Below are 26,999 nucleotides of genomic sequence, written 5' to 3'. Positions count from 1 at the left end.
TTAATATCTTCGTAATAAGTTGTAATATGTGACTATGGCAACCAGGCATTTGTTTTGTATACGCGTGAGCTGGCTGCGAAACTAAAACTACATTGTAATATATAATACTTATGTAAAATCATGTTATGTAAATTACAATCACATCATACTATGACTTGTTCGGTATCATATCTACACCTACATTTACATATACACTCTGCAAACAACTGTGAGGTACATGGCAGATGGTTGTACCAGTTATTAGGGCTTTTCCCTATTCCATTCTCAAATGGAACTTGGAAACATTGGATGCTGAAATTCCTCTGTGCATGTTGTAATTAAACTAATATTGACCTCACTGTCCTTGTAGGAGAGATGCATAGGGGACTGCAGTAAATTTCTAAAGCAATCAGTGAAGACCATTTCTTGAAACTTTGTGAGTAGGCTTTCTTAGGGTAGTGTATGTCTACCTACAAGTGTGTGCCAGTTCAGTTTCTTCACTTACCCATAGGCCAGACATACATGTGACCATTTGTAATGCCCTTTTCTGTATATATTCAATATCCCATATTAGTCCTACTTTGTACATGACCCAAACACACTTGGGCAACGTTCTAGGATGGGTTGCACGAGTGATTTTTAGCTATGTCTTTGTACACAAATTGTGTTTCCCTAGTATTCTACCAATGAACTGAAGTCTGCCATCTGCTTTACCTATAACGAGCCTATGTGATGGTTCCATTTCGTATATGTATAAAATGTTAAACCAAAGTATTTGTGTGAGTGACCAATTCCAACTGTGACTCACTGAGACTATAGTGGTAGCATACAACATTTTTCATTTTGTGAAGTGCATCATTTTATATTTTTCATCATTTCAAGCAAGTTGCCAATCTTTGTACCACTTTGAGATATACTGCATGTTTTATGCATCATCATGTGTATGTCTTGTCCCAGAATGATTTTGAGGACAAATACCATAAAATAGAGTGAATAGGGGCATGACGGTGACTGTGGACAAAAGTTGGGACAAAGTAATTAAATGAAACAAATCATTTGTGTATTGTCTAAGGTGTTGTGAATAGTGAAGTAATGATGGACAATCTGTTGTCTACAAGATTTTTTGCCACCAAAATTGTGTCTTTATATTTGTCATGTTGGCAGACATTATACTGAGCTGATAATCTGCACAGAATTTTATTACCTCTTAAAACCGTATGGGTTTCCAAGATTGGCCTGTTATTGAATTAATATTCTCAGTCCAGTGTATTTGCACATAACAAACATATAGTTAGCTTCATTCTGAAAGCAATGATTTAATTTGTTTTTTTAAGTAATGTTGTGTAGTTACATCGGCGTGATAGACAGGACAAAAAATACCACAAGTACCTACTGGTAGCACATTTTTCTTAAAAATATCTATTTTTAACAATTTTGTTTACTCATTTGTTAACCTAACCTCAATGTTAACCTCTCTCCAGGACATACAAAAAGAAACCCTCGCTCAAGTGTACATTGTACTGTCGATGAGATTATGGTAATGCAGGTTGTTCAAACAGTTGCATATGGAATGTTCAAAAGGAAATCAGGAAAAAAACTGAAATTTCTAAGTGAGCCCCACACTGTTACATGTGGCAATCAAAAGATACTCCTAGTGGGAATACTGAGTTCAAGAATAAAGGTAGTGAAACTTGGCTTTCTAAAAATCTTGAAGTAAACCTTGTTGAATGCCTTATAATTTAAGGCTATCGTTGGAGTGCCTTTCACTTCCATTGATTCATAAAATGTCACTTGGTCAGAGAGAGCATGTATTTAATTAAATTTAAAGACAACATGCCCAGATATGAGTGGGCACTTGGCTTCCTGAGTAGATACAAAGCTAAACTCTCTAAACGCTTGTGTCAAAAGGAGCCAAGCAAAAGTGTCCCCATCAATTATCAATACTTTCTTTGATGAGCTGACAGCATCAGTGGAAGGTAATGGAGCGAGTGTTACTCTAGTGGACTTTGTAGTTTTTGACAATGTGTGGCACCACGTAATACTCCTGAATTTAACAAATATTTTGTGTAACTCTGTATCATTTACTTTGTATCACTGTGAAGTCAGTGTCATTTATATAAAGAAATTATCTATTTTAGAATAAGTTGGTTCACAATAATCTGTCACACTGTAACAACTGTACACTAGTTGTTGCGCCCTGGTGCTAATATACATTTTGTAATGTCACCTGGCAGCAAAAATGTTTTCTTGTTCTGTGCTCTGCAGAGTTATGTCAGTAATCCACGAATTTCTGTTTCATGTACAACTGGAAATATATATCCACGTGCGGCAATAGCTCCTGGGTACATGTAGCATAGTTTGTGCCAGGTGTTTTTCAATCAAAGTGGAATGCTATAGCCAAGTATTACTATGTAATAAAACACTTTTTTATCTGATTTTTTGTAGATCTCTGATGATGGATAAATTCCAAAATGCGTGATATGAGCAATAAAGTCATTCTTTGCCTGATGTTTGACTTTGACCTAGTGACCTAGTCAGCCTGAATGCACAACTACTGATTATTATAATAGTGGTTGCCTGCCTTCTGCATGAGTTTGCATCACATTTATATCAAAATAAATACCAGTTCCATATCACCCCAACCATGAGGGGAGTATTGATACAAACAGAACATATATACAGGGTGTTTCAAAATGAATATACAGATTATAAATAACACATCAAATGAAAGAGCAACTCAAACAGATTTGTTTGTATACTTATGCGCAAAGGGAAGAGTATGGAACGACCAAGAATGAACGAAAAACATCTTGAACAAGTGAGAGTCTATCACACATAGTCCCAAGAAATCAGTTTGGCCTTGTTGTTCACAGTTATTATAAGCTCTAAAGCCTACATACTATGGTTTACATGCCAGCTTGGCAAATGAAATTTTGCTGCATGAGATGAACATTTTCTGGATTGTGTTGTCTTCAGTGGTGAATCGACATTTCACCTAAATGGAAATGTGAAGACACACAATGTGTGTATCTGGGGGTAAGCAAACCCTCACGAGATGGTACAGTTGCAATGAGACTCCTCTCGGCTTTTTCGGTGAAGCAACTGTAATTGGTGTTTATCAGCAGCAAAATGGTGTGCCATCTCACCGGCATAACTCAGCACGTGACTGGCTAAACTGTGTCGTACTCGACCAGTGGGTTGACCGCAAGGTACTGGATGACAGAGCTAGTTTTATATGATCTCCATGGTCACACACGATCTGACCCATTGCTATTTTTGCCTTTGGGGGTTCATAAAGGATGATGTGTATGTCTCCACTACCAGGTGATCTATCTGACTTCAGAAACAGCACTGTTGCAACAATTACTATAGACATAGTGACCAAGGTTATGGAAAAACTTGCCTATCGACTCGATGTGTGATGATGGTGCTCACATTGAACACTTTTAAGGAAAACTGTTATAGTTGCACTTTCATTTGATGTATTATTTGTAATTGTAAGTTAAATGTAATAAATGCTACAAAGATATAAAACCTGTATATTCATTTTGAAGCACCTGTATATTCAAAAAAGGAAAAGGGAGAGCAGATTTTCATTATAGGTATGGACAACCTGAGCAGTGTTACACAATATAACAATTTATTGCTAAGGAATACCAAAGTTGTCCCTATTCACCCCAGAGTATGGTATGTACTCATAAATCACTGGCATGCAGCATGTCGCATTGGAGATCTCCCCCTGCTTTCCTTTTATCACAATTGACTACTAGTCATTATACAAGTCCTTTTTCAAACACTTAGACAATATGGAGCATTATCTGCACAGAATATATGTCAAAGCATCTCTGTTTGCCCTCAGTCCTTAATGAAAAATTGAACACTAAAGATCTGTTTCTCACTTTAATCTGTTACAGTTATTCTAATTTCTCTTTGTTAGAAAGCATAGTCTTTTCAACTATTTATAACTATATTATATATTTCAAATAATGACACTATTACAAAAAGGATAGTTGTTATTTAACATGTAGTGGAGATGCTGCACCATAGGTAGACACAACAAAAAGACTGTCATACAAGCAAGCTTTTACACACACACACACACACACACACACACACACACACACACACACACAAAAACACACACACAAGTAAGGCCTTGGCAAACAGAGAATGTGTGTGTGTGTGTGTGTGTGTGTGTGTGTGCGTGTGTGTGTGTGTGTGACACAGCACTCCGCGATGTGGTGAATAGCAACTATCCGTTTCATAATATTGTCATCATCCTATCCTGGAATTTCCATTGTTTGATTTTATATACTTCAAAGGTATTTTGGAAAGAACAATAAAATGAAGTTATCAGTCTGTTAAGTGTTCAGTATTGTTCAGTAAATTCATCCTTTATGGTTATCACAGTGGATTAAAGGGCTCTATCAGGATGAGGAAGGAAATAGTTATAAGTAATTTTTTCACTACTCAAAAAAACCTTCACACAAAGACAAGGAAGAAGAGAGTACAGAAAGTTGTAAAAAATAATGAAGAAGCCATCTGTCTTTTGAGGATCTTCATTCTAGAAGGAAAGTGATGTATAAAGTGGACCATAAGTTGGTCAATAGAATATGAGGAGTAAGACCTAGTTGCTTTAGTTCTACACGATAACCTAATAAAAAACAGAAATGTTGTCAATGTTTAGCATCATCATAAAAATTTATGTATTACTATTATCAAGAAGAAAATGCTAAAAATATATACGAGATTTTTCTCTGTTGCTTGTCCATGTTTCTGCATTTTTTTGAAACTTAGGACGTATAATAAAGTCTACAAAATGATTTACATGGGTCACCAACACTTACTCCAGGTGCTGTGGCAACAACTCGATATGGAAAGAGGTACAGATCCAGTCCAACCTGCTGGAAAATATTTTTGAATATTCCAATAACCTGCAGGGCTAGCATGTCCTGACGTACATCATCTCCAACCTGAAAATAAAAATGTTGTATTGGTACATTTTTTTATGATGTGACACTGTTTTTAAGCTAAAACTTTACACTAGTTTCCTTTTTCAATTAAAGTCTTCAACCCCAGGCCCAATGGACACTGTAAGAATATAAATTTTAACATAAACATGCTATATCACTTTTGCTGCATTTATACTCCCCCTAAGTGGAAGAAAATGACTACACCAACTTAGAAAGGAAAAAGTGAAACAACTCACTCTCAAATTCTTAGAACTGAATAAGCAATCCATTCACAAGAATTTGAAAGAGCATAGTAAATAAAAAATGTAACAGTCACTCACGTACTCCCTGTCTGTGATAACGTTGAGCATACATGTCCCTTCGGTTATCCTATAACAGACTGTAACTAAATGTAAGCACTATGCCTTATTATGTAGTTTAGTTTTTGGGCACCATGCGTATTTCCTAAGAGCATGTACCATGAAGGAAAGCAATGTTAAACAGTTTAACATCTCATCGATACTGGGGTTATTGAAAACAAGTTGATATTTGCAGGGAAAGGAGCCTGCCATGGCCTTCTGAAAGTAACTATAGCTGCAGAGAAATTGAAGTAAGGAAATTTTAATCCCACTTTTCCCAAACATGAGCCCGTAGCATTGATGACTATGCTACCTCACATGGAACAAATACTAAAATTGTGTTTATCCATTTTGCTGCTGTGAACGCGTATGCATATCCTGCTACACTGCTCCCCAGATGCTACAGACCCATATATGCACCACACTTGGGTTTTCCTATAGTGCTACCGACATCTGTACGTGTCCTGAGCTGCTGACCTCTCACTGCTGCAGATGAGTTACTTCCGTATCTCAGTAAATCTCAGTAAATAAAAAAGTTTCATATATTTAGCATGCAACATGCAATGCCTCATTGCATGCTATCATTTGTAAAAAAAAAAAGTTTCAATATTGTGTCATTTACGAGATACGATTGTTATCACCACATGATTTGCAATGTGAAAGGATGTGAATGGGCGTATTGCGCGTGACAATCTGTTGGATATAAAACCCAATAACAAAAGGAGATATTGTTCTGTTCTCAATTTTAAATAAAATTAAGATATCTTATCACTGTCACGTATGACCCAAAATCAACCATTCACAAAGTTTATGCAATGTGTTTTTCTCTCTGTGAACTCTTTAATTTCACACAGTGTTTTACTTAATTTGACACAGTGCAGGAAGTATGACTAATAACAAAAAGAAATTCAGTTCTTTAATGAGTGACAATATCAGTCTGTAAGATGTGCAAAAATCAAATTTGTTCACCTAATAACTTTTGAAAAATTGGGTGATAAGTATTCCATGTCAACCAGAATGCCATCTCTCAGCACATGCATAACAAAAGTCGCTCTTAGTATGGAATGCAGAGAGCACATCTGTGGCAGTGAAAGAGGAAAATGCAAGCAGGTTATTGATGTTACATCTTGCCTCTATCTCAAAACAACAATCAATATTAAATCAAAATTATATAAGGGAAACTAAGAGCTCGGTTTATATAAGAGCTGTACATCAAGAAACTTAACAAATGCTGTTAAAACACCCATGGTTGCTTCATCAGAAAAGAGGGAAGGAGAGGGAAAGACGAAAGGATGTTGGTTTTAAGGGAGACGGTAAGGAGTCATTCCAATCCTGGGAGCGGAAAGACTTACCTTAGGGGGAAAAAGGGACAGGTATACACACACACACACACACACACACACACATGTGGATGGATACGTGTGTGTGTCCTTTCGTCTTTCCCTCTCCTTCCCTCTTTCCTGATGAAGCAACTGTGGGTTGCGAAAGCTTGAATTCTGTGTGTGTGTTTTTGTTTATTTGTGTGTCTATCAACATACCAACGCTTTCGTTTGGTAAGTTACATCATCTTTGTTTTTAGATATATTTTTCCCACGTGGAATGTTTCCCTCTGTTATATTCAAAGATTAATTAATAACAACATCTTGCTGTATTCCAGTTATCCTCCGCCAAGCCTCTTTATCCAGCGCATCTTCCTTGTCGATGCTGTGATGTTCCATTACTCCATTTATGTGGTCTGTCCAAGAATGTCGTGGTCTTCTGCACTTACGTCTGCTGGGTGGTTTCCATTCAGAAACCTTTTTTGGCCACTGATGATTTGGCATTCTCATCATATGTCCATACCATTTTAATGATTTTCTATCAATTCTATCAATCACTGTATCATTTGCCTTCATTGTAGCTCTTACTTCACAATTACTTTTTCTTTCGATTCTTCATATTCTGGCACTCCTATGCAAATAATCCATTTACATAGCTATTAATCTTCTTTTGAGATCCGCATTTAAGATCCATAGTTCTGATCCATAGCACAGCACTGATTCAACCATTACCTTACCTACTCTTTTCTTATTGCTGTTGGAGATATTCTTATCCCACCAAAAAGAATTCATACACCCTAACACTGTTCTGCTTTGCTGTATTCTATATTTTACTCCTAAATGGCCCAATCCATTTTTATCATATGTGCCCCGAGATATTTAAATTTCTCTACCTGTCTCATAACTGCTTTGTCACTGATGTGTACTTCAAATTTAGCATCACTATTCACCACCAGATACTCTGTTTCTGTTAGACTCATTTGTAGTCCTCACCTGTTGTATTCCTGATATAATCGTTGTATCATGAACTCAAGGTCATAATCATCTTGTGCTATAATAGTTTGATTGTCAGAAAAACTTAACGATAATATTTGTACATCAGTGACAGTGATTCCCATTCCGCTGCAGCTGTTCTTCCAATTTCGGAGAGCCACTTCTACATACAAATTGAACAAGATGGATGACATACTGCAACCTTGTTGCAAACCTTTAGTGACATTAATAGGTTCTGGTAACTTTGAACCTCGTTTAATCTATACCACATTATCTCCGTACATTTCAATATTAATTCGTAAAAGGTGATCACCCATACCTATATATTTCACAGCTTCCCACAGCTTAGATCTAGGGACTGTATTGTAAGCTTTTGCTAAATCTACAATGTGTAGCTCCTTCCCTACCGCTATAAATTTCTCCATTAGTTGTTGTAAAATAAATAGGTTGTCTGTGCATGATCTGTTCTGCCTAAGCCCGCTCTGGTCTTCCCCAATTTGGTGGCCAACATTTTGTCTTATTTTTTCAAACATTATCTTGCCAAATAAGCAGCTTATTGTATAGTTGACATTAATGCCTCTACAGCAGTTTGTGTCTTTTCTATTTCCTTTCTTGAAAATAGAAAGCATATACGACTTTTTCCATTCTGAGGGAATTTACAACAGTTTTTCATCAGGCAGGTTATTCGTTTCTTCTGATATCTTCCTCCAGCCTTCAATGATTCAACAGAAATGTTTCCTGGACCAGGCGATTGGCCAGTCTTCATTTTAATTAATGCACAATTCACTTCCTTTATTGTAATGTTTGTATTTCGATCAGTTACTTCCATCTTCTCTTCATTCCCTTGTGTGTAATATGGCCTATCTTCAGTTAAAAGGTCTCCATAATGCTTTTTCCATTCCTTTTAGGGAATTAGGTTGTCTACTACTTTGTTTACTTGTATTTTCTTCATACTGGTAATAGTCCTCCACAATTCTGTTCCCACATATTGTTTTTTTCTAATTTAATTCTATTTCTTAATTCGTAATTTGTTGCCTGGTAGTTTTGCCTGTCCTGTAGTGATTTAGTTTATAACCATTTTCTGTAGAGATTTTTCTTTTCCCTAATCAACATCTTCAGGGCATCAGATATCCACGGAGAACCCCATTTACCTAGACTACTCTCAGTCCCTAGTACCTCTAGAGAAATTTTTGTAAGTTCTGTTTTAATATTTTCACATCCTACTTCAACACTGTCATCTTCTGGAATCACTTTCAGTTCATTTTCTAAGCTACGCTGAAATAAATCCTTGATGCTGAACTGTTTCCGGAGAAAGAGCTTATACCTTGCCTGCTCTAATTTCTCATGACTGCTGTGGTCAGCCACTTGTCCAGTTGTTGATGTTTTTCTCCTAAATGGTTACGTCAACTTTGCTAAAACTAAGTAGCGATCAGACCAACAGTTGTCTCCCCACATGACTCTACAGACTTGAACTACCATTTTTGGCCGTTGCTTGGTAATGATGTAATCAATTATTGATTTCTGCTGTAATGAGGGTCTCTCCCATGTATATCTGTGGATATCTTTATGTGAATTGTGTGTGTTCAGAATTTTCAAGTCATATTGGTTTCAGAATTCTACAAGATTTTCTCCAGAACTATTAATGACATTTTCTCCATTATCTTCCTATTACTGCATCATTTACTTGTAAGCCAACCCTCACATTAAAATTTCCTGCTATTATTACTTTTTGGTGCTCTTTGACTTGGTTGAGTAGATGGTCTAATTTCTGGTAGAAATGGCCTTTGGTTTGCTATGCTGCATTGTCGTTTGGTGCATACACCCCTATTATAACTATTTGAATGTCATATAACTTGATGGTAATAGTGACAATCCTTTCACATAAAAATGCGTAGTCCTTGATGTAAGTGCTCAGAGATTTGTTAATTGGAATGGAAACGCCTGCTTTTGCTCGTATATGTTTATCAACTCCAGACCAAAAATGGGTGAAATTTCTCATTACCTTGTCCCTTCTTTTTTGTTTCTGACAGAATAATTATGTCCACCTTCAGTCAACTAATTTCATTCTCTATTTCAGTGTGTTTATTTGTCAGGCTTTGAACGTTCCATGTACCAACTCTCGATGTTCTTTTCCTTGCCAATGAAGTATCATAAAGTGTTTCTATCTGATTTCCGAGGGTCCGCTTTAGATTCTCGAGCTTGTAGAAGTTTTTTGTGGGTAATAGGGTGCTGGCCCATTGACCTAACCCCCAACTTGGAGGACCAGTATTTGGTATCAGGGTTTTCTTCCCTAGGAGGGATGGTTTCACCAAACCTATAGAGATCCCCTTCCCTAGGAGGGACACATTTTGTCTGGCTCCTCTGTTGAGGCCTGTCCGGCTTGGGTGATCCTGCCAGTAGCTATGCTACCGCCGGCATAGCCCTCAACTTTGCTGGAGCATGCAAACCCTCCCACCCGGTACTAAAGGTACCTTCAATAATGCAGTGTCCCTTGAACAAGAGTTCATTTCATACGGAAAAAGATATGAAAAAGATGGAGGAAACATATGTATTGAAGGAAGAGGCAGTACTGCCACCCACAAAACAAATGAGGATAGTACAAGATGAAAAATCATTTTTACTTCATCAAAACTCAACAAATCATCCTCCATATATAAAGCAAACAGTATATAATACATTAAAGAAAATAACTGTACTAATGTAACACAATACTGGTTGGTTTTGGCACTGATGTTCTTATCATGCACATATAAAAAATACAGGTAAAAGAAAGAAACACGATAATTTGGCATCTGCCAAGCTTGGTGACCACAGACCATTAACCAAAAGGCACTGTGTAGTTCACTAAATTCTAATGGTGTTTTTAAAGCACCAATCTTAAATTTGGCTACTCGACAGTTATAATATATCATCATTACTAGCACAAGCAAGACTGGAATCACCCAAAACAAATTTTCTATGCTTGGAGCATGAACAAATAGCTGAGTATCAAAATTAAATAACAACATATCTTTTCAGTACCTTGAAAATTGCTGCTTGCCACTTCTCAATTCCTAAACCAGAAATAATATTAGATGAGTCTCTTTGTAATGGGGGTGACTGTAGCTGCTGCTGTGATACTTCCATTGCCGCAGTCTCGAGCTCATTAATGCCCATCTGTTTTACACGGAAACGTGCAAGATATGGAGCTTTTGCAGCACTGGGAAAAAACAAAAAATTGGTATTGTGGCTATATGCTGATAACACACTATAGTCTACATCACATACAAATTCATACATAATACGTAGAAGAATATACCATGCAAATGTTTTCCCAAATACATTACTGGAACAAAAAATTAGTACACCTGGAATGACGATGTCGATTTTGATCCAATGACACCCAAACGCCACATTGGTGGGGAAATGGAATTGCCACACAAGTTGAAAATGCTGCATCAGTTGTGCAATGATGCTGGTTGGTATCAATGGTCATGTGAACATTCTCACACCCACAGATGAGGTTCTGGATGTCCAAGCAACACAGACGCCCATCAGGATCATCATATTGTAAGGGCAGCAGTGGCAGATCGTACAGCTACCACAGCACAGATAAGAGGGCTACTGAGCTCGAACATGTCAACAGGAACTGTTGTGAACCGATTCTTAGCAGTGTGACTACAGGCACAAACATCTCTAGCCTGTCTTCCACTCATGCCACAGCAACGATGTGCATGGCTTGACTGGTGCCATTGGAGGATCACTTGGAAGATGGAATGGCATGGCATGGTCTTCAGCACTGAAAGCAGATTCTACCTGCAAGCAAGTGATGGTCATTTGCGCATACAACATAGACCTATAGATCTGATGAGTGCTGTCTTGTACAGTCTTTCCACTGAAGAAACACTGGCCCCACCACAGGTCTTATGGTCTGGGTTGTGATAAGTTGCAACTCTTGTTCACCTTTGATGTTTCTGAAGGGGATGCAAACCAGCACTCAGTGCATGCAGAATGTTCTTAGACCCATTCTTTTTGCCCTCTGGCAACAGGAAAATGATGTGTTATTCAAACAGAATAATGCTCATCCACAAACTGCCCATGAAACACATTGCGCTCTGCAAGACATGCAGCAACTTTCCTGACCAACACAATCTCTGGACTTGTCTCCAACCAAGCATGTGTGGGATATGATGGGATGAGAAGTGATTAGTCCAACTCGTCAACCAACAACTCTTATAGAACTACATGAACAGGTCGACTTGGTGTGGTATAACATATTCCAGAACAGTTTTTGCCATCTGTATGATCAACTGGATGCCAGAGTCAGGTCCTGCATTGCTGCCTGTGGAGGTTACACCACATACTAATATGGGTGTTTCAGCAAGGGTCACTACCTGATACATCAGAACTGCTTGTGCTATTGATCTGTAAATGTAATCATTTCATGTACTCCACATGCACAGTTGCAACAATAAATCTTGAGTGAATTGGAAACCTCTAAAAGTGTGTACTATTTTTTTTTTCCAGAAGCACATGTATTACAGGCATTATAATGGTCAGATGTCTTCAAAATGAAGCTAACCTCTGCATTGGTGTACCACTTTTGTAATCTATATCCAACACCATTGCCTCAGGGTTTGACGGTAAGTAACAACCTGCTTGCACTTTTATCTTGCTAAGTGCCTCCAGACAAGCCCGTTTACGTTCTGGGCCTGCAACAATGGGAAACACATAATCTACTCTGCAGAATATTCAAAAGACTTTTCTTACAGTGGTCTAAAAACTACAAACTAGAAAGCTGTGTAAAAATAAAACAATATAAAAGTTAGTGATTGTTCGATTAAAGAGCTATTGATATTGTAATGAGTTTTCACTGTACCTTTGGGAAATGGTCTGATTTCTCCCGAGATGTTTGTTATTTTTGCAAAAAAGTCAAATTCTCGTTCATAAAACTGTTTAGCAGGCCCAGACAGTGAGGACACAATACTTTTCGTTAAAGAATCGAGGATATCATACAGTGTTGCTGCAAAAAATGGAAATATTATTGTTTGCTCAATATCAAATGCTTTTTACATTACGAGAAAAAAACTGAAAAGGGAAAATTAAAAACTGATTCAAATAACAAAATTACTACATCATTTACACTACTGCATAAATGGCACAGCACATTACAAGAATTTATGCATACTTTCAAAAGCTGTGGGAGTTACATAATTCTGAATCTGCAGCCAGGATTCCATTTTTAGGTACCACCTCCTAAAAATAATAAAACTACTCATTTCACATTAAGTAAAAGTAGTCTGTGGCAGCTGAAGCCACACTGTAGCTCCAGCTGCCATAGACTGTGGTCAGGTGTGTGAGTTGTGTTTGTGTTTGTGTGTGTGTGTGTGTGTGTGTGTGTGTTGACTATTTCTGACAAAGGCCTTGTTAGCCAAAAGCTTATTGTGATAGTCTTTTTGTTGTGCTTATTGCGACTCAGCATCTTCATTATATACTGAGCAGCAAGTATCCTTTCATAATATAGTTACATTCTATCCTGGATTTTCCATTTTTTGAAGTAAAAGTGCCACTCTCCATGACCTACAAGCTGTAGCAGAAATTATCTCAAACTCTATGCAATAAATCAGCCAAGTTATAAGATTCAAGGATTTATGCAATACAAAGTGTACAATTTGCTCAAGCTGTTACACAGGTCAGAAGCAGAAATTCACACACACACACACACACACACACACACACACACACACACACCATATCTGTTTTGGAAACAGACACTCCACAGAAATTCCTAGGTAATTTTAATCGGTTGTGACTACTGGTAATTCAAGAGTCTACCCTGATAGCCTGGGTGAGATTAGAGTGTGACCTTGAAATTAATTACACAGAGAGAAATATAAATAAAATAAAAACTAGTGCAGCTGTGGAATTTCTATTTCCAAAATAAATATTTTATCAGCTATGGCTAAACCTATACAATTCTTCTTCTCAAGTAATGGGGAAGACATACATAGTCGAGTCACAAAATCAGCCACAGCAACATACACAATGAAACATGGAACATCTGTTTAACAAGGAAAATACTCATATTAAGAGAGCCCACTCCACCATTTATAAAATTCTCATGCAATAGACCCCCATGCAACATCAGTGCTACCCATGTAGAAGACACAGGTGCATGACGTTTCCGATAAATCCAACCAGCACATCCTACTTCAGTCCCATAATAGGCTATACTCTTATTCTGTCAGAGGCAGTGCCAACTGTGGAAGCAGACATATCATATGCTAATGCTACTGAAATTAATACACAGCATTTTACATGCAACCGCCAATGAGCTGTCCACACATCTGAATCATAAACCCCTAACTGTGGCCTACAGCAGAGTTAACCACCTGGTAGCAAAATAAATTGCAAGGGGATGTTTCTATCACTTTCCTGCTTTCTGCATATTACTGTATGATATGCCAATGACAGGAATTCTGCTGTATTTATTCTGGTTTCGTGTAGATTGTTTTACAGAAGATGAAGTTTTTGGGATTTAACACACACAATTTTGTTTCCCAGAAATTTTGTAAATTTGAACATAAACACAAGCTCATTGCACAAGATGAACTTACGATCTTTCTGCTGCATTTCTTCATCAACATACATATTAGTTTGCATGTTCCAGATCAACTGATGTGCAACAACTTGTGATTTTTTGGAAATGTATTTGATAAACTCTATCACATACCCCATCTGTAAGAAAAACGAGAATAATGTAACTTATTTTTGTAACTATAGTTATATTGCATTAAGGATTGTCTGTCACTTCAGCCGGTTTTATAAATTTCTTTTGAAGATAAAAAAAGGTTATGTCCTAAGATACGACAGAAATTCTGTTATAAATATAACTGTTAACAACAATACTCAAACAGGAAATACGTAAACATGTATTTGCACTCTTTTAATGGTACTTTCAACATACTATACTCCTTGACACACCTGAATTATATCCTCTAAAATGAAATAAATAGAATCAACAGATATGCCATCAATAAAAATCAATGAGATAAAATAAAACTTTCTACAGCTCAGCAATTTGAACCCATGTCTACTGCTTTTTGCAAGCTGCTGCTCTAACCATTTAGGCTATCAGAGCCTGCCATCCTAGACTGATTCACAGTTTCAGTATCACTGATGTTTCCTTCCTATTACTTCCAAGAACAGAAATTAGAGGACTTGCCATGGGGTAGGAGTCATGGTATTCAGGCAACTCTCATTGCAGTTTCTGGAAACAACAGAAAATCCCATAGGCCTGCAGTGATGGCCTAAATGGTTGACAGTATTGATCATGATATGTAGGCAATTTGTGTTCGAATCACAAATTTCTGTCATGATGTACTTATTACATTTTCTGTTTTGTAATCCAGAACTGTTTTTTTAAATTGATTTTAAAATAAAGAGCTAAGTGGCACAAGAAAAGCAGATATGATTGTTCGCTAACTTACAAAACTCTCTACTTTTGAGATGGAAAGGAAGGGGTAGAGTTTTAACATACCATCAAGATCAAAAGAGTTTAAGCACAAGCTCAAGTGGAACAAGTATGAGATAGCAAATCAACTGTGCCTTGCAAAAGTTATCATCATGTTCTGTGTATCATAACTTCAACCTCTTGCTATGATATGGAATGAGTCAGTTTTTTAACTACAGTACTTTATCTCAGTGGAAAATGTGACAAGAAGCGGATCATTTACATGACTTCTTAAATTTTTCTTTTCTTTTTTATGCAATTAGTGATTTATACTTAACTATGAAGTAAAAGGAATTGTCATGCAGATATTATTTCACAGTAGTCCCACTGGGCTTGCTAGTGGTTACTAAAATCAACATGACTTGATATCTCAGTGAGCCACCTGCCCTCTATCTTCAGCAGAGATGCTGTTGCTGCTGATGAGTACACTGAAAACTGATGCCGTGGCTGGGAAATGTAATCATCTATAGGTATGTAAAGAGTTGCCACCCACTGTTCCAACACAGTCGAACTGTGGTATGAAGGGCATGCGCTACGAGGTGTGCGAGAAAAGTAATGAGACAAATTTTTTATCTACCACAGTTTTTATTTTTTTTCAGACAACAATACTATCCCATTCAAAGTAGTTTCCTTTGGCAGCTGTACACTTGCAGAGTCATTGGTCCCAGTCTTGGCAGCAGCACTGAAGGACTTGAACTGATAGGCAGCACTGAAGGGCTTCAACTGGTAGGGCCTTTAACATAACAGCCACATTCTTTTGAATGTTCTGGGGCATTGTCCTGATACACAATCCACTTTTCTGTAATGTCCTGTCTCACTCGATTCACCCTTTTCCTCCGACTTTCTTGGACATCTTTGTAAAACATTTCGTTGACAGTTTGTTCTGGAGGAAAAATTTCTTCATGCACAAAACTCCTACTGTCAAAAAATGGATCAGCATTGTTTCCATCTTTGATTTGCTTGTTTGAGCTTTTTTTAGTTGAGGAGATGTCTCAGTGTGCAAGTCTTCAGTTTGCCACTTTGACTCAGGATCGTATTAAAAAATCCAGGATTCTTTGCGAATGAACCAGCCATGGTTATTGGCAATATTATGCTCATTTATGAAATTTTTGGGCACCATTTTGGTATATTTTTGCATGGGCAAAACTTCAGCCAACATTTTACGTACAGTGAAAGTGTTTAACAGGTCACCTATTATACTTATCATTACACCTTGGTCTGACCTCTCAACAACATGCACACATTCGACATTTTCATCAGTTTTTGAAGTACCTGAGCGAGGTTCATTTTCAACATGTTCTAGGCCTCCCAAAAAATCATTTGTGCCAATGAAAAACCACTCTCAAAAATCATGTGATGACTGTATGGAGCTGAAGCAGGGACTCAGCATCTGGAAGGGATGAACACACTAGTATACACAAGCAGGACAACACAGTGTTGCCAGATCTCTCACAATGTTATCAGTCTCATTACTTTTCTCATATATCTTGTATTTCCGACACAGATAGCCTGACACAGGAACTTGCACACCTGGCGTCTGTGGTTAGGAAAACAGATATTCGGAGAAGCAGATTCATCAGGCTATGGAGTTTCACCATCCGTGGCAGTGCATGAAGGGAAGCATAGATCTTTAATCTTTGTTCCTTATGCTGGGGGTACATCCTTTAAGAATGGAAGAGTTTTAAGTAGATTTGACATTAGGACACTACTTGAGTTTGTCAAAGTTGATTTGGGAGCTACAGAGCCTGACATATACAAAATTCCATATCAATATGGGATGGAAAAAATAATTTTTTGTGTTAATAGCTGTAAAATTTTATTTATTCATTATAAATAAAATTGTACAGCTATTGGCACAAAAAATTATTTTTTTCCAAATATTTATCAGCTGTTGGTAACACTTGAAGAAAGCTTTAATAAACCGGGATGACTTACATCGGCCAGTGGATTCGCACAGTTAAGGACAGGTATGTGAGATGGGGTTACAGCAGTCTGAGAAATCAGTGATAGCAGAAAATTAATTGAACAAGGAAAATGGGATGAAATGTGTTGCAATTGTGATAGTAGCCAGTATGTCCTGTTTCTGGGGCAGTATTTATAAGGAAGCAATTGAAATTAGTTTGGCAGGCAACCTGATTAATAGAGACAATGAGTTTCCTCTTAGCAGGACATGGAACCTGTACTATCATGCATCAAAACACAACATTCTTTGGTGTGGACAGCCTGAGTGCTTGAGAATAGACTATAAGTGGGATTCATCATTGACACCCATGCCAAAAGATCAGTCTTGGGAGTTACACCTGTGGTGAGCTGTGCAGGCACAGTGCACAGTATGGGGTTCCAATAGGGTTAGCATTTCTAGCCTTGGCATCAGTTTTCAATGGGATCTAGTAGCATCAGTAGTAGCATTTCTCCTGAAGATGGTTCCACAGGTGGATAGCCGAAATACTGAGTCATGCTGATTTTAGGGTTTGGCAGCAAACCGGAGGAGACTACCATGAATTATTATGCCAGGAAAGTCTATGCAGTCAAATATGGCTTCAGTTTGCATTTGAAGCTAATTTCATTATCCATTAATTTCTTTATGTCACTGGATAAATGGTCAAAGATTCTTATGATTAAATACTTCACTCTTTTCTGTGTCACACTAAGGATGAGGAATGAACAGTGTAACCATATCTCCATCTAGTGTTTATTTATGAATATTATTATTGTCTTCAAGCTGTAATGGTTGACAACAAATTTCATAAGAGTGTAAATTCACTGTGAGGCTGTTTTCAGTATGTCTAACTGTTTATAGAACTGTCTGCAAGAGGTTCTAGAATGGACACCACACATATTATCTTTATTACACACATCTGTGCAAGAAATATTTTTTTCCTCAATGATGTGTTAGCCCAGAATATGTAAAGTAATGATCTGAGCATTTGCCTGAAGTAATTTCAGGAAACCAGACATAATGTAAACCTGGGAGATGAACCACACTCTTTCCAAATATGAGTCCAGTATCTCATCTATTGTCTCTTCTCATGTGGAGTTTACTTTGAGAGGAACAAGATTAAACGCACAGACATTTGATGACATGGCTTGGCTGGCATGATTGGTGGTCTAAATTAAGAAGCTTGTAAATGCAGAAAAAATAGAGGAAAATGGTTGAAGAAGATTTACTAGAGTAAGAATAGGTAAGAGAAGTCAGAACGACGGGTAGAAATAAAGGGACAGCTATTGAGAGACCTGAACACATAGGAGATCTGGCAAGGAGCTTCGAGAAAGGTGCAGCATAACCTTAATACGAGTGTAATTAGAGGTCTTTTGCAAACACAAGTTTTGGAAAATGATTTTGATCTGGAGGTAGACAACCTTTTGTACCCACCACTCACTTTTTTATCTTGGCTAATGGGAAAATTTTCTAACTGCCTACTGGTTATACAGTAATAGTGATTTATGACGTAGGGAAATAGTTTTACTTGAAAAATTACAGCAAGTTAAAGCATATAATAATAATTACTTACCAAATTTTTATGACAATGTAACGAAAATGTTTTTACAAGTCTCACCACCTATTGCCCGTTGAAGGCTGCAATGCCCTCTAGTGGGCGGTAGGGATCAGGTCGAATGCCACTGATTTAGATGTAAAGCCTAAATAATTATTTCTTTCTGTGCTTGTATACCTAACTTGATTGCAAGCCAGGTCAATTTAACACAAAACCTCCTCAGTTTTTCTTTATCCTCCCACTGCTAGTGTGCCACAACCATGCTCCAGTCTCCTCATTTCTCCAAATACTCTCCTCCATACTTTTCAGCCTACTATCCCTTGGTCTTCCTTTAGGCATTTTGCTTTGGAACCTCAGTTCACGCACATTTCTGCAATTCTACAAAATGTCATTCCCTTTACATACCTGTTGCACTTAAGCCTCACTGTTTCTATTCAGTCCTCTGTTTTTTTGTTTTTTTTTTAGAACCTCCCCGACCTCTCCATTTCTTATTCTGTCCCCTCCTTTCTTCTCTTATTTCATTTCACGTGTTTGTAGCCTGCTTAAGTCCCTTTTCTTCAATGTCCTAGTTCAGAAGCATGAGTCAGGATACACACTTAGTAAGAGTAATACATTATTTCTTAGGATTTCTACGGGACAGCTCTATTCTAATCATGCTCCTGTATTTCCAAGAAATGTCACTGCCTAAATGTCTCTCTTAATGACTTCAACATAATTTCTTCAAGGTAATAAGAGCAAAGGAAAATTAAAGTAAAGAAACTAATACATTATGAGGCAAAACTGCTGGCCAGTGCTCAACTTATTATTATAGCTTTACTTCTACTTTTGTGCCCTAAACAAAACTTTATATTTCTTATTTTCAGCTAGAAAGAAGGCTCTAATTATGCCTAGATTATAGTTCTTTAAAAGCTGAACCTTTTAAAAATTCGACACACAATGAAAATAATGTAAAATGCCATTATATTACCGTATCATGTCTCACTGCCTGCACCAACTGTGGAATGTAGAAGAGAACTGCATCTGCAGGATAACTACTAAGCACTCTGACTGCATACTGGGCTGTGATGGGATGTGGTGGAAACTGCCGTGAGAAGAACGACAAAGCATGGATTGGGGTTACAGGAGCCCAGGTCAGGCAGTGGACAATCTGAAATTAAATAAACATATGAGTGTTTTGTAAGTAGAAGTTTATTCTGGTACTTTCATTTACACAATCCATAAAATACTGCATATGAATTGGCCATATTAATATGAAACATTTGAAGCAGACAAATAGCAAATGTGTGTACATTAGCATTCCACACAGGATATTACTAGGAGAGAAATAGTGGTAAATAAATTATATCCCAAGGATCAGTTAAGCACACAATCTTGAGAGTGAAGATCCATTGATTTGAAGCTTCCTGGTAGATGAAAACTATGTGCTGGACCCAGACTCAAACTTGGGGCCTTAAACTTTTGTGAGCAAGTGCTCTACTGAATAAGCTATCCAAGCATGGCTCACGACCTGCCCTCACAGTTTTACCTCTGCCAGTACTTCCCCCCCCACCCTCCAAATTTCACAGTTCTCTTGCATATTTTGCCTACAAAAGACAAAGGTCCGAGGTTCTATTGTCAGTCCACTACACAGTTTTAATCTGAACAAAGTATGTTGATAATATTTAAGAAGATAAAAAAAAGAAGGTAACTGGTATGAATTTGATTCAGAACTAAATTGCAAAAAGTATTAAGAATGTTCCAGACACCTCCACCTCCCCCAATGAAAGCAGTTTCTTTTTCATAGCTATGGTTATGCTGTTGTGAAAATATTTATTTACTTATTTATTGAATATAGCCCACTGACACATTTATGTGAGTGTGACACTAGAATGTAGAATGAGTCAAAATACAGATTATGAAATGAACTCTTCATGTAAAATGAAGAGTTTTCAAGGGCAGCACAATTAATTTACCAAAAAACAGTCAGAGAGATTAAAGCATAAAAAAATAGCAATTACAGGATAAAATGGGAGTAGTACAAAAGATTATTCTTTGTTGTCTAATTATTCAAAAGACTGTAGTAAACACATAAAGAGGATTCATGAAAACGGTTTATCTGTCTTCCCTAAAATATCTAAAGAATAAATGTTCTTTACAAGTAAATACATACTTATTTTAAGTGAGGCAAAGCTGTCACATACACATTTAATGTTCTGCAATGAATTAATGATTTTAACACTACTGTACAGTACACTTTTCAGCACCAGAGTCAAGCTATTTGGGACACAATTGAAGCCAGTTTTTCTTCTTGTAATGTGATCATAGCACATCTCAGTCATTTCATAGCACACACTGTCATTAACTATGAACCACATAATGGACTGGATATATTCTAGTAAGTATTATAACTGTCTTACAAAGTATACAGTAGGGGTTCCTGTATACACTCCAAATACAGTTCAGACCTGTTTGATAATAGAAGATATTCTTCAATAGGAATAAATTGCCACAAAGATAATTCCACAACACATGATGAAGTGGAAGCACTTGAAGTACATGTATTTGTTGGCAGTGATGTCACAAATACTTGAAACTGGACTAATGACAAATGTCATTGAAGACAAATTATTTAACATCCGAATGACACAAAATCCCCAGACTTCAATGAATACCACACAATCCTGCTTCCAGATTTGATTTTTGCCTCAACAATTTATGTCTTTGTTTGGCACTCTACAAGGAGTTCCCATCTCATCCATAATTTGTACATATTTCCCACAGATAAACTGTATGCTGCTTGATGTCATGCGTACATATCCCTCACTTTTTTTTTTGGAACTGGGTTTGGATACAAGACTTCAGCTTTAAATGGATGAAACCAGCCGTTGCATTTCTGAGAAAACTTCATGAATTACTTGTCATTTTAAATGCAGCTATAGCTTTCTGGAGCTTACCCACTTCAATTCCTATCTTCAGTGGTACCTTCCCCTATCCATTCATCTTTTAACATTTGAATGTTAATTTGCATTACATTTTCCTTCAAAATAGAAAATTGCAGATGTAGGCTTAGTAATTTTCTGTGGCTATTGCTCAGCAACATTGCACTCTATTTTCAAGAAACCTGCTGAGAGACAGTTGCCTCCACTAACAATAATTTCTTTCTACAAACATTAACCTATTTCTTCTTTCTCTTTGCCAACTTTAGAGTATTTGCTGGTCAGTGGAGACCTTTGAGTATACAAAATGGAGGCTTTTTTTTTTTTTTTTTTGCACACGACATCTCTTATTCTTCTTACAATTACCTAATCATAATTCAACACATAATATATCATGCTGCTGCTAAGAACACATTTCCGAACTGACACTCTTGGTGGCCTTTCTAAAGTCGTCTTTGCTGAGTGGGTGTAGCTTCATTCCATCGAGCAATTAGAGAATTAAAAGTTGGCTCAAACGGAACCCCACATACCTGACAAACTCCAAACAAATAAGGTATGATAAATGTCCCACAAGTTACCCACTTATTTTATTATCCTTGCCATCAGCACAAAGCACTTCACAACACTGTGCGGTTTCTATAAATGTTATACTATGCTAATGATGGATGCAGTTAAACCAAGCTCCAAATTCTCCATAACATACAAAATTCCAGCAGTACATGTAATAATTATTGCTGAAACTGCAAAGAGCTTATGGTTATAGAGAAGCAGTAGCACTGACCATCCTACCATCTATAGAACTCCAGGTTGGCCAACTTGTACTTAGTGAAGAATGGCCAAGCTTCCTCAGACACTTGAAATTTGACAGGACACATCCAGCATGTGTAGCTTAGTGGAAACTACAAATGTGGGAAGCATAACCAAGCACAACCCTCATCTCCAGGGGGAGGGGGAGTGGGCAATCATGGCACATTAGTCTATAGTATAGAGATACTCAACGGCATACAAATAAAATTATGGCTACAGTGCAACTTTCCTTTTCATAATATTGTTACAAATAAAATTGTTGCTAATTCAGAAATTTAGTATGAATTATTCAGGGATGCAGAGCCCTGATGAGCAGATACTTGGTCATTCAATCTAAAGTTCAAATAGTGGTTCTCAGAAAATGATCAAATGATGATGATGGTGACTATTTGGCTTGTCAGGGGGTTGAAAATTTTTTCTGATTTACTGTTTAACATTGTGCTGTATGGGCTACAGTTAACACCTATTAAGGTGACAATGTTTTGCATGGAGTGCAAATGATTTTCCACATGCTGAAAGAGCAGTAATAAATTTCAGGACTAAAGGGAATGAGTCTAGTCTGGACTACTGCATGTCATGACAGCAGTGTTAAACACTACTCTATGACCACTTTGGTGCCGGTCTATAACAAATATTGATATGATACTCCAATTCTGCAACCCAGAATGATGCTGGAATTTGTACATATGGTCTTCTCCTGAACTACAGCTGTACCACATGCTTACCTCAAGTTACAGTACAATTTTCTTTCTTGAGTAAAGGACAGTTCATCATCCAAAAAATTGAAAATAAGAAAAAATTATGAATTCTTTGGTGTACCTCTACTGTGCTGTGTTGTTGAAATTGTTTTTCTGGTGGTTTTAGACAGCCCACTAAGTACATTGCATCCTTTCTGAAAAGCTGTGATATCTAAATTTTTGATGAATATAGTCATACTGTCAAACCAGTACAGAAATAAACAAACTTACTAAGTAATGTTTGTATGAATTACCCCTATAAACCTATATAAACTTTCGAAACTTCCTGGCAGATTAAAACAGTGTGCCGGACCGAGACTCAAACTCAGGACCTTTGCCTTTCGCGGGCAAGTGCTCTACCACTTGCCCGCGAAATGCATCGAGTCTCGGTCCGGCACACAGTTTTAATCTGCCAGGAAGTTTCATATCAGCGCACACTCTGCTGCAGAGTGAAAATCTCATTCTATACAAACTTTCCTTTGGCCTCAAAACAAGATAATGTGTTGCACACATCTGTACAAACAGATACAAATTAAATTATTAATAGAAACACAAGCAGCAACAGTCTTCAAACATTAAACAAATAACCAAGATGCATACAAAGGAAATATTTGGTGGTTTGCTGTTAGAAAGAAAGAAAAATAAGCTACTAAAACAGTGAATAATTTGCTAACATACCTCACTGGCATCATTAAGCAATGCATCTGTTGTAACAAGATAGTTGAGAGCATGTGGGATGTGAGAGACAACTGTAGGATTCCCACGTACTTGGTTGGACACCTCACGAATTATGCTCTCTGTGTTTTTCAACCTAAAATACATCAAACTTGAATCTTTATTTGAAACATGTGGATTAGAGCTCTAATAGGAAGTGTCTCAACTTAGATTCAGAAAAAGTATTTCTTTATCTTTAATTAATTAACATACAATAACAGTAACAGAACACAATGGTCTCTCATAATCTTGTAAGACCAGTGAAAGTTTACAAACCTGAGAGGAAGAAAGACTGCCAGTATGGGGCTTATATCCCATGCTAACCGAGCATTGTCCCTCCATGTACGTTCTGTCATTGTCTTTGAGCGCCAGGCAGCTATTGTGTCTTCTCCTTGCACTTGTCTCTCTTGGCGGCCCATTGGATTGTACCATATCAATAAGAATTCTATTTCTACAGCCTGCACAAAAAGACAGAACACTTCAAGTATAGTGCACTTGATCTCACATAATAAGTGAGGTGTTTCTACAGAATTATGGTCATTTAACAGTATGTCCTGAAATGTTTAATGAATTTCAGTCACTAATAATTATCAAGAAGTATGTTATAGGTAACAAAAGAAAACAATTACATGTAATATGTGTAACAATGATTAATAGATCACAGGATCTTTCAAATTACAAATACCATCCCCCAACACTACCTGCATAGTGGAATAACAAATAAAATCAACAGAAGGGTATGCATGCATGCTTGCATCAATTACTAAGATGACATTTACAGATGTTTCATATTTTTCTTGATAATATTCTGTCTCATCAGCCGCATAGAAAAACATTAAAGTTGTAAATTGAGGGCACAGATTGATTGATTGACTGACCGACTGACCCACTGATTGAGGGGGAGCAAGGGGGTGTTTATGGGACTAAATGGTGAGCTCATCAGACCCACGATTACAAAGTTACACATGGAAGAGAGAGGGTCAGCTAAAAGTGGATGGATCCAGTCGGAAAAGACAAACTACAAAACAAGGAAGTTAAGACACACACAGCAGAAGGTATAAAAGGGTAGCCCAAATCGAAAAACTGGGAAAACAAGGGATAAAAGAGCAGTCTTTGCAAGGGGGAGTGGTCATGTGTCCCAGACCAAGGGCACAGACTTTTATCAGGCTATGCTATCAGGCTGCATCGTGTGTGTGTGTGTGTGTGTGTGTGTGTGTGTGTGTGTGTGTGTGAGGGAGGGAGGAGGGAGGGGGGAGGGGGGAGAGGGGGAGAGAGGGAGGGAGGGAGGGAGGGAGGGAGGGGGGGAGAGAGGGAGGGAGGGAGGGAGGGGGGAGAGAGGGAGGGAGGGAGAGAGAGAGAGAGAGAGAGAGAGAGAGAGCACATTCATGCACAAATATACTTTATGGGGTTATCTTCTGCTCAACACTTCCTCTATATGAAGCGTATTAGGTAATTGGATCGATAAAAAGAATATATTCACCAAGCAGTGGTAGAAGCACATACACATAAAGAAAGGTTTTACTTATGCAAGCTTTTGCAGCCAGTAGCTCCTCCTCCTGGCAGAAGGGTTGAAGCAGAAGGAAGAAGGGTGAAGGAAAAGACTGGAAAGGTTTAGGAAAAGGGATAGAGTTTGGAAAAGTCACCCAGAGCCTTGAGTCAGGGGAGACTTAGCAGATGGGATGAGGACTGTTTCCTTCTCATCCCCTTGATGAACAATTTTTTTTTTTACCCACGCAATTATAATGCATCATCAAAAATTGATTATGTTTGTTTCTATATGAAAAGCTATCAACATCTCTCACACTACAGTTTGAAATTTTAAATTGGTTTCTTCAGCTGTTCAAAAATCTGACACTAACATAACTGAAACTTCCTGGCAGATCAAAACTGTGTGCCGGATGGAGACTCGAACTCGGGACCTTTGCCTTTCACGGGCAAGTGCTCTGCTGGCAGAAGTAAAGCTGTGAGGACGGGGCATGAGTTGTGCTTGGGTAGCTCAGTTGGTAGAGCACTTGCCCACGAAAGGCAAAGGTCCCGAGTTCGAGTCTCGGTCCGGCACACATTTTTAATCTGCCAGGAAGTTTCATATCAGCACACAGTCCGCTGTAGAGTGAAAATTTCATTCTACTAACATAGCTGTTCATGTGGTAAATATTACCCTGCACATAATTCTCTTTTTATAAGTAAACAACTAATGTAAAGTAATGACATGGCATGTAATACACATAACAATGATTAAAATAAAAAAGGATCCTCCAAACTACAAATACTATACTTCTTGACTACTAATTTTATGTTTTTTCTTCTCTTTCAGTAACATGCACAAACTGTTGGGGTATCAAGGAGCAATCCGTTATATTCATAATATTACAAGCTGAATGAGCTGTTTCACCCACCAGTAGCTCAAGTATTAGATTTCTCTTTTTAATGTAGTTTTTCACAAAGACATCAGCATTGGGTACTCTCTTACTACGTGCAGATCTCTTTGATAATGTGTTGGTGCTAGAGGACAGAGGCACTGTGTTGATCCAGCCAGTAGCTTGGCGTGAGAAGTCTCCAGATGTTGACCTCATATCACTACTCATGGAATGAAAGGTCGATGATGGAGCAAAGAGATCAAAATCTGAAAAACATAAAATTCAATAAAACAGGTGCTTAAAGCCAACAGGACACAATGTATTACAAGGACAGAGATATTTTTCATTACAAGGTTATCACATTAATACTACACATAAGTTTTATGTTCACATATAGATTCTAATATCTAGTCTTGAAACAGAATTTTGTATCATGATAAATTTAAAATAGTAGTCATATGAAACAATAACTGACGCACTCACTAGACACATGAGGTTCTACATCTACAACTACAAGGTGAGAAAACAATCAGAGATTCACTGCTCTCAAACATTTTTTGACACTAACATCTTCCTTTTCATCAGATGCTCACATTTAGAGGACACAAATTTTCCATTTGGGCTAAGTCACACATGATTGAAAACCCTATAATAATACCAATCTTCACTATTTTCTCACTTTTCTTTACATTGAGAATATTATGAAAAGGACAGACTGTTACTCACAATACAGCGAAGATGAGGAGTCGCAGATATGCATGGCAAAAGGACTGTCAAATATCTAAGCTTTTGGTCAAAAAGGCCTTCATCAAACTAAATGCACCCCCCCCCCCCCCGCCCCACACACACACACACACAAATGAAAACACAACTCACACACT

The 26,999-nt window shown here is 37.6% G+C and overlaps 1 protein-coding gene across 2 annotated transcripts in view; it reads right to left on the bottom strand.

Moving 5' to 3' along the window:
* Nucleotides 1-26,999, bottom strand: part of LOC126419896 (phosphatidylinositol 4-kinase alpha) — a 205,677-nt gene that overhangs the window by 16,544 nt on the left and 162,134 nt on the right. For both annotated transcript variants that reach the window (XM_050087159.1, XM_050087160.1), the window contains 9 exons: nt 26,158-26,384; nt 24,038-24,219; nt 23,726-23,858; nt 19,556-19,735; nt 14,199-14,319; nt 12,461-12,604; nt 12,164-12,293; nt 10,624-10,801; nt 4,827-4,952 (listed from right to left, as the gene is read on the bottom strand). In XM_050087159.1, coding sequence (XP_049943116.1) covers nt 4,827-4,952; nt 10,624-10,801; nt 12,164-12,293; nt 12,461-12,604; nt 14,199-14,319; nt 19,556-19,735; nt 23,726-23,858; nt 24,038-24,219; nt 26,158-26,384 — 1,421 coding nt within the window. The remainder of the gene's footprint in view (nt 1-4,826; nt 4,953-10,623; nt 10,802-12,163; nt 12,294-12,460; nt 12,605-14,198; nt 14,320-19,555; nt 19,736-23,725; nt 23,859-24,037; nt 24,220-26,157; nt 26,385-26,999) is intronic.

This window comes from Schistocerca serialis, chromosome 9, assembly GCF_023864345.2.
Source record: "Schistocerca serialis cubense isolate TAMUIC-IGC-003099 chromosome 9, iqSchSeri2.2, whole genome shotgun sequence".
Classification (NCBI taxonomy): domain Eukaryota; kingdom Metazoa; phylum Arthropoda; class Insecta; order Orthoptera; family Acrididae; genus Schistocerca; species Schistocerca serialis.
Note: the sequence above shows the minus strand (reverse complement) of the source record. Positions and strands in the feature narration are given on the sequence as shown.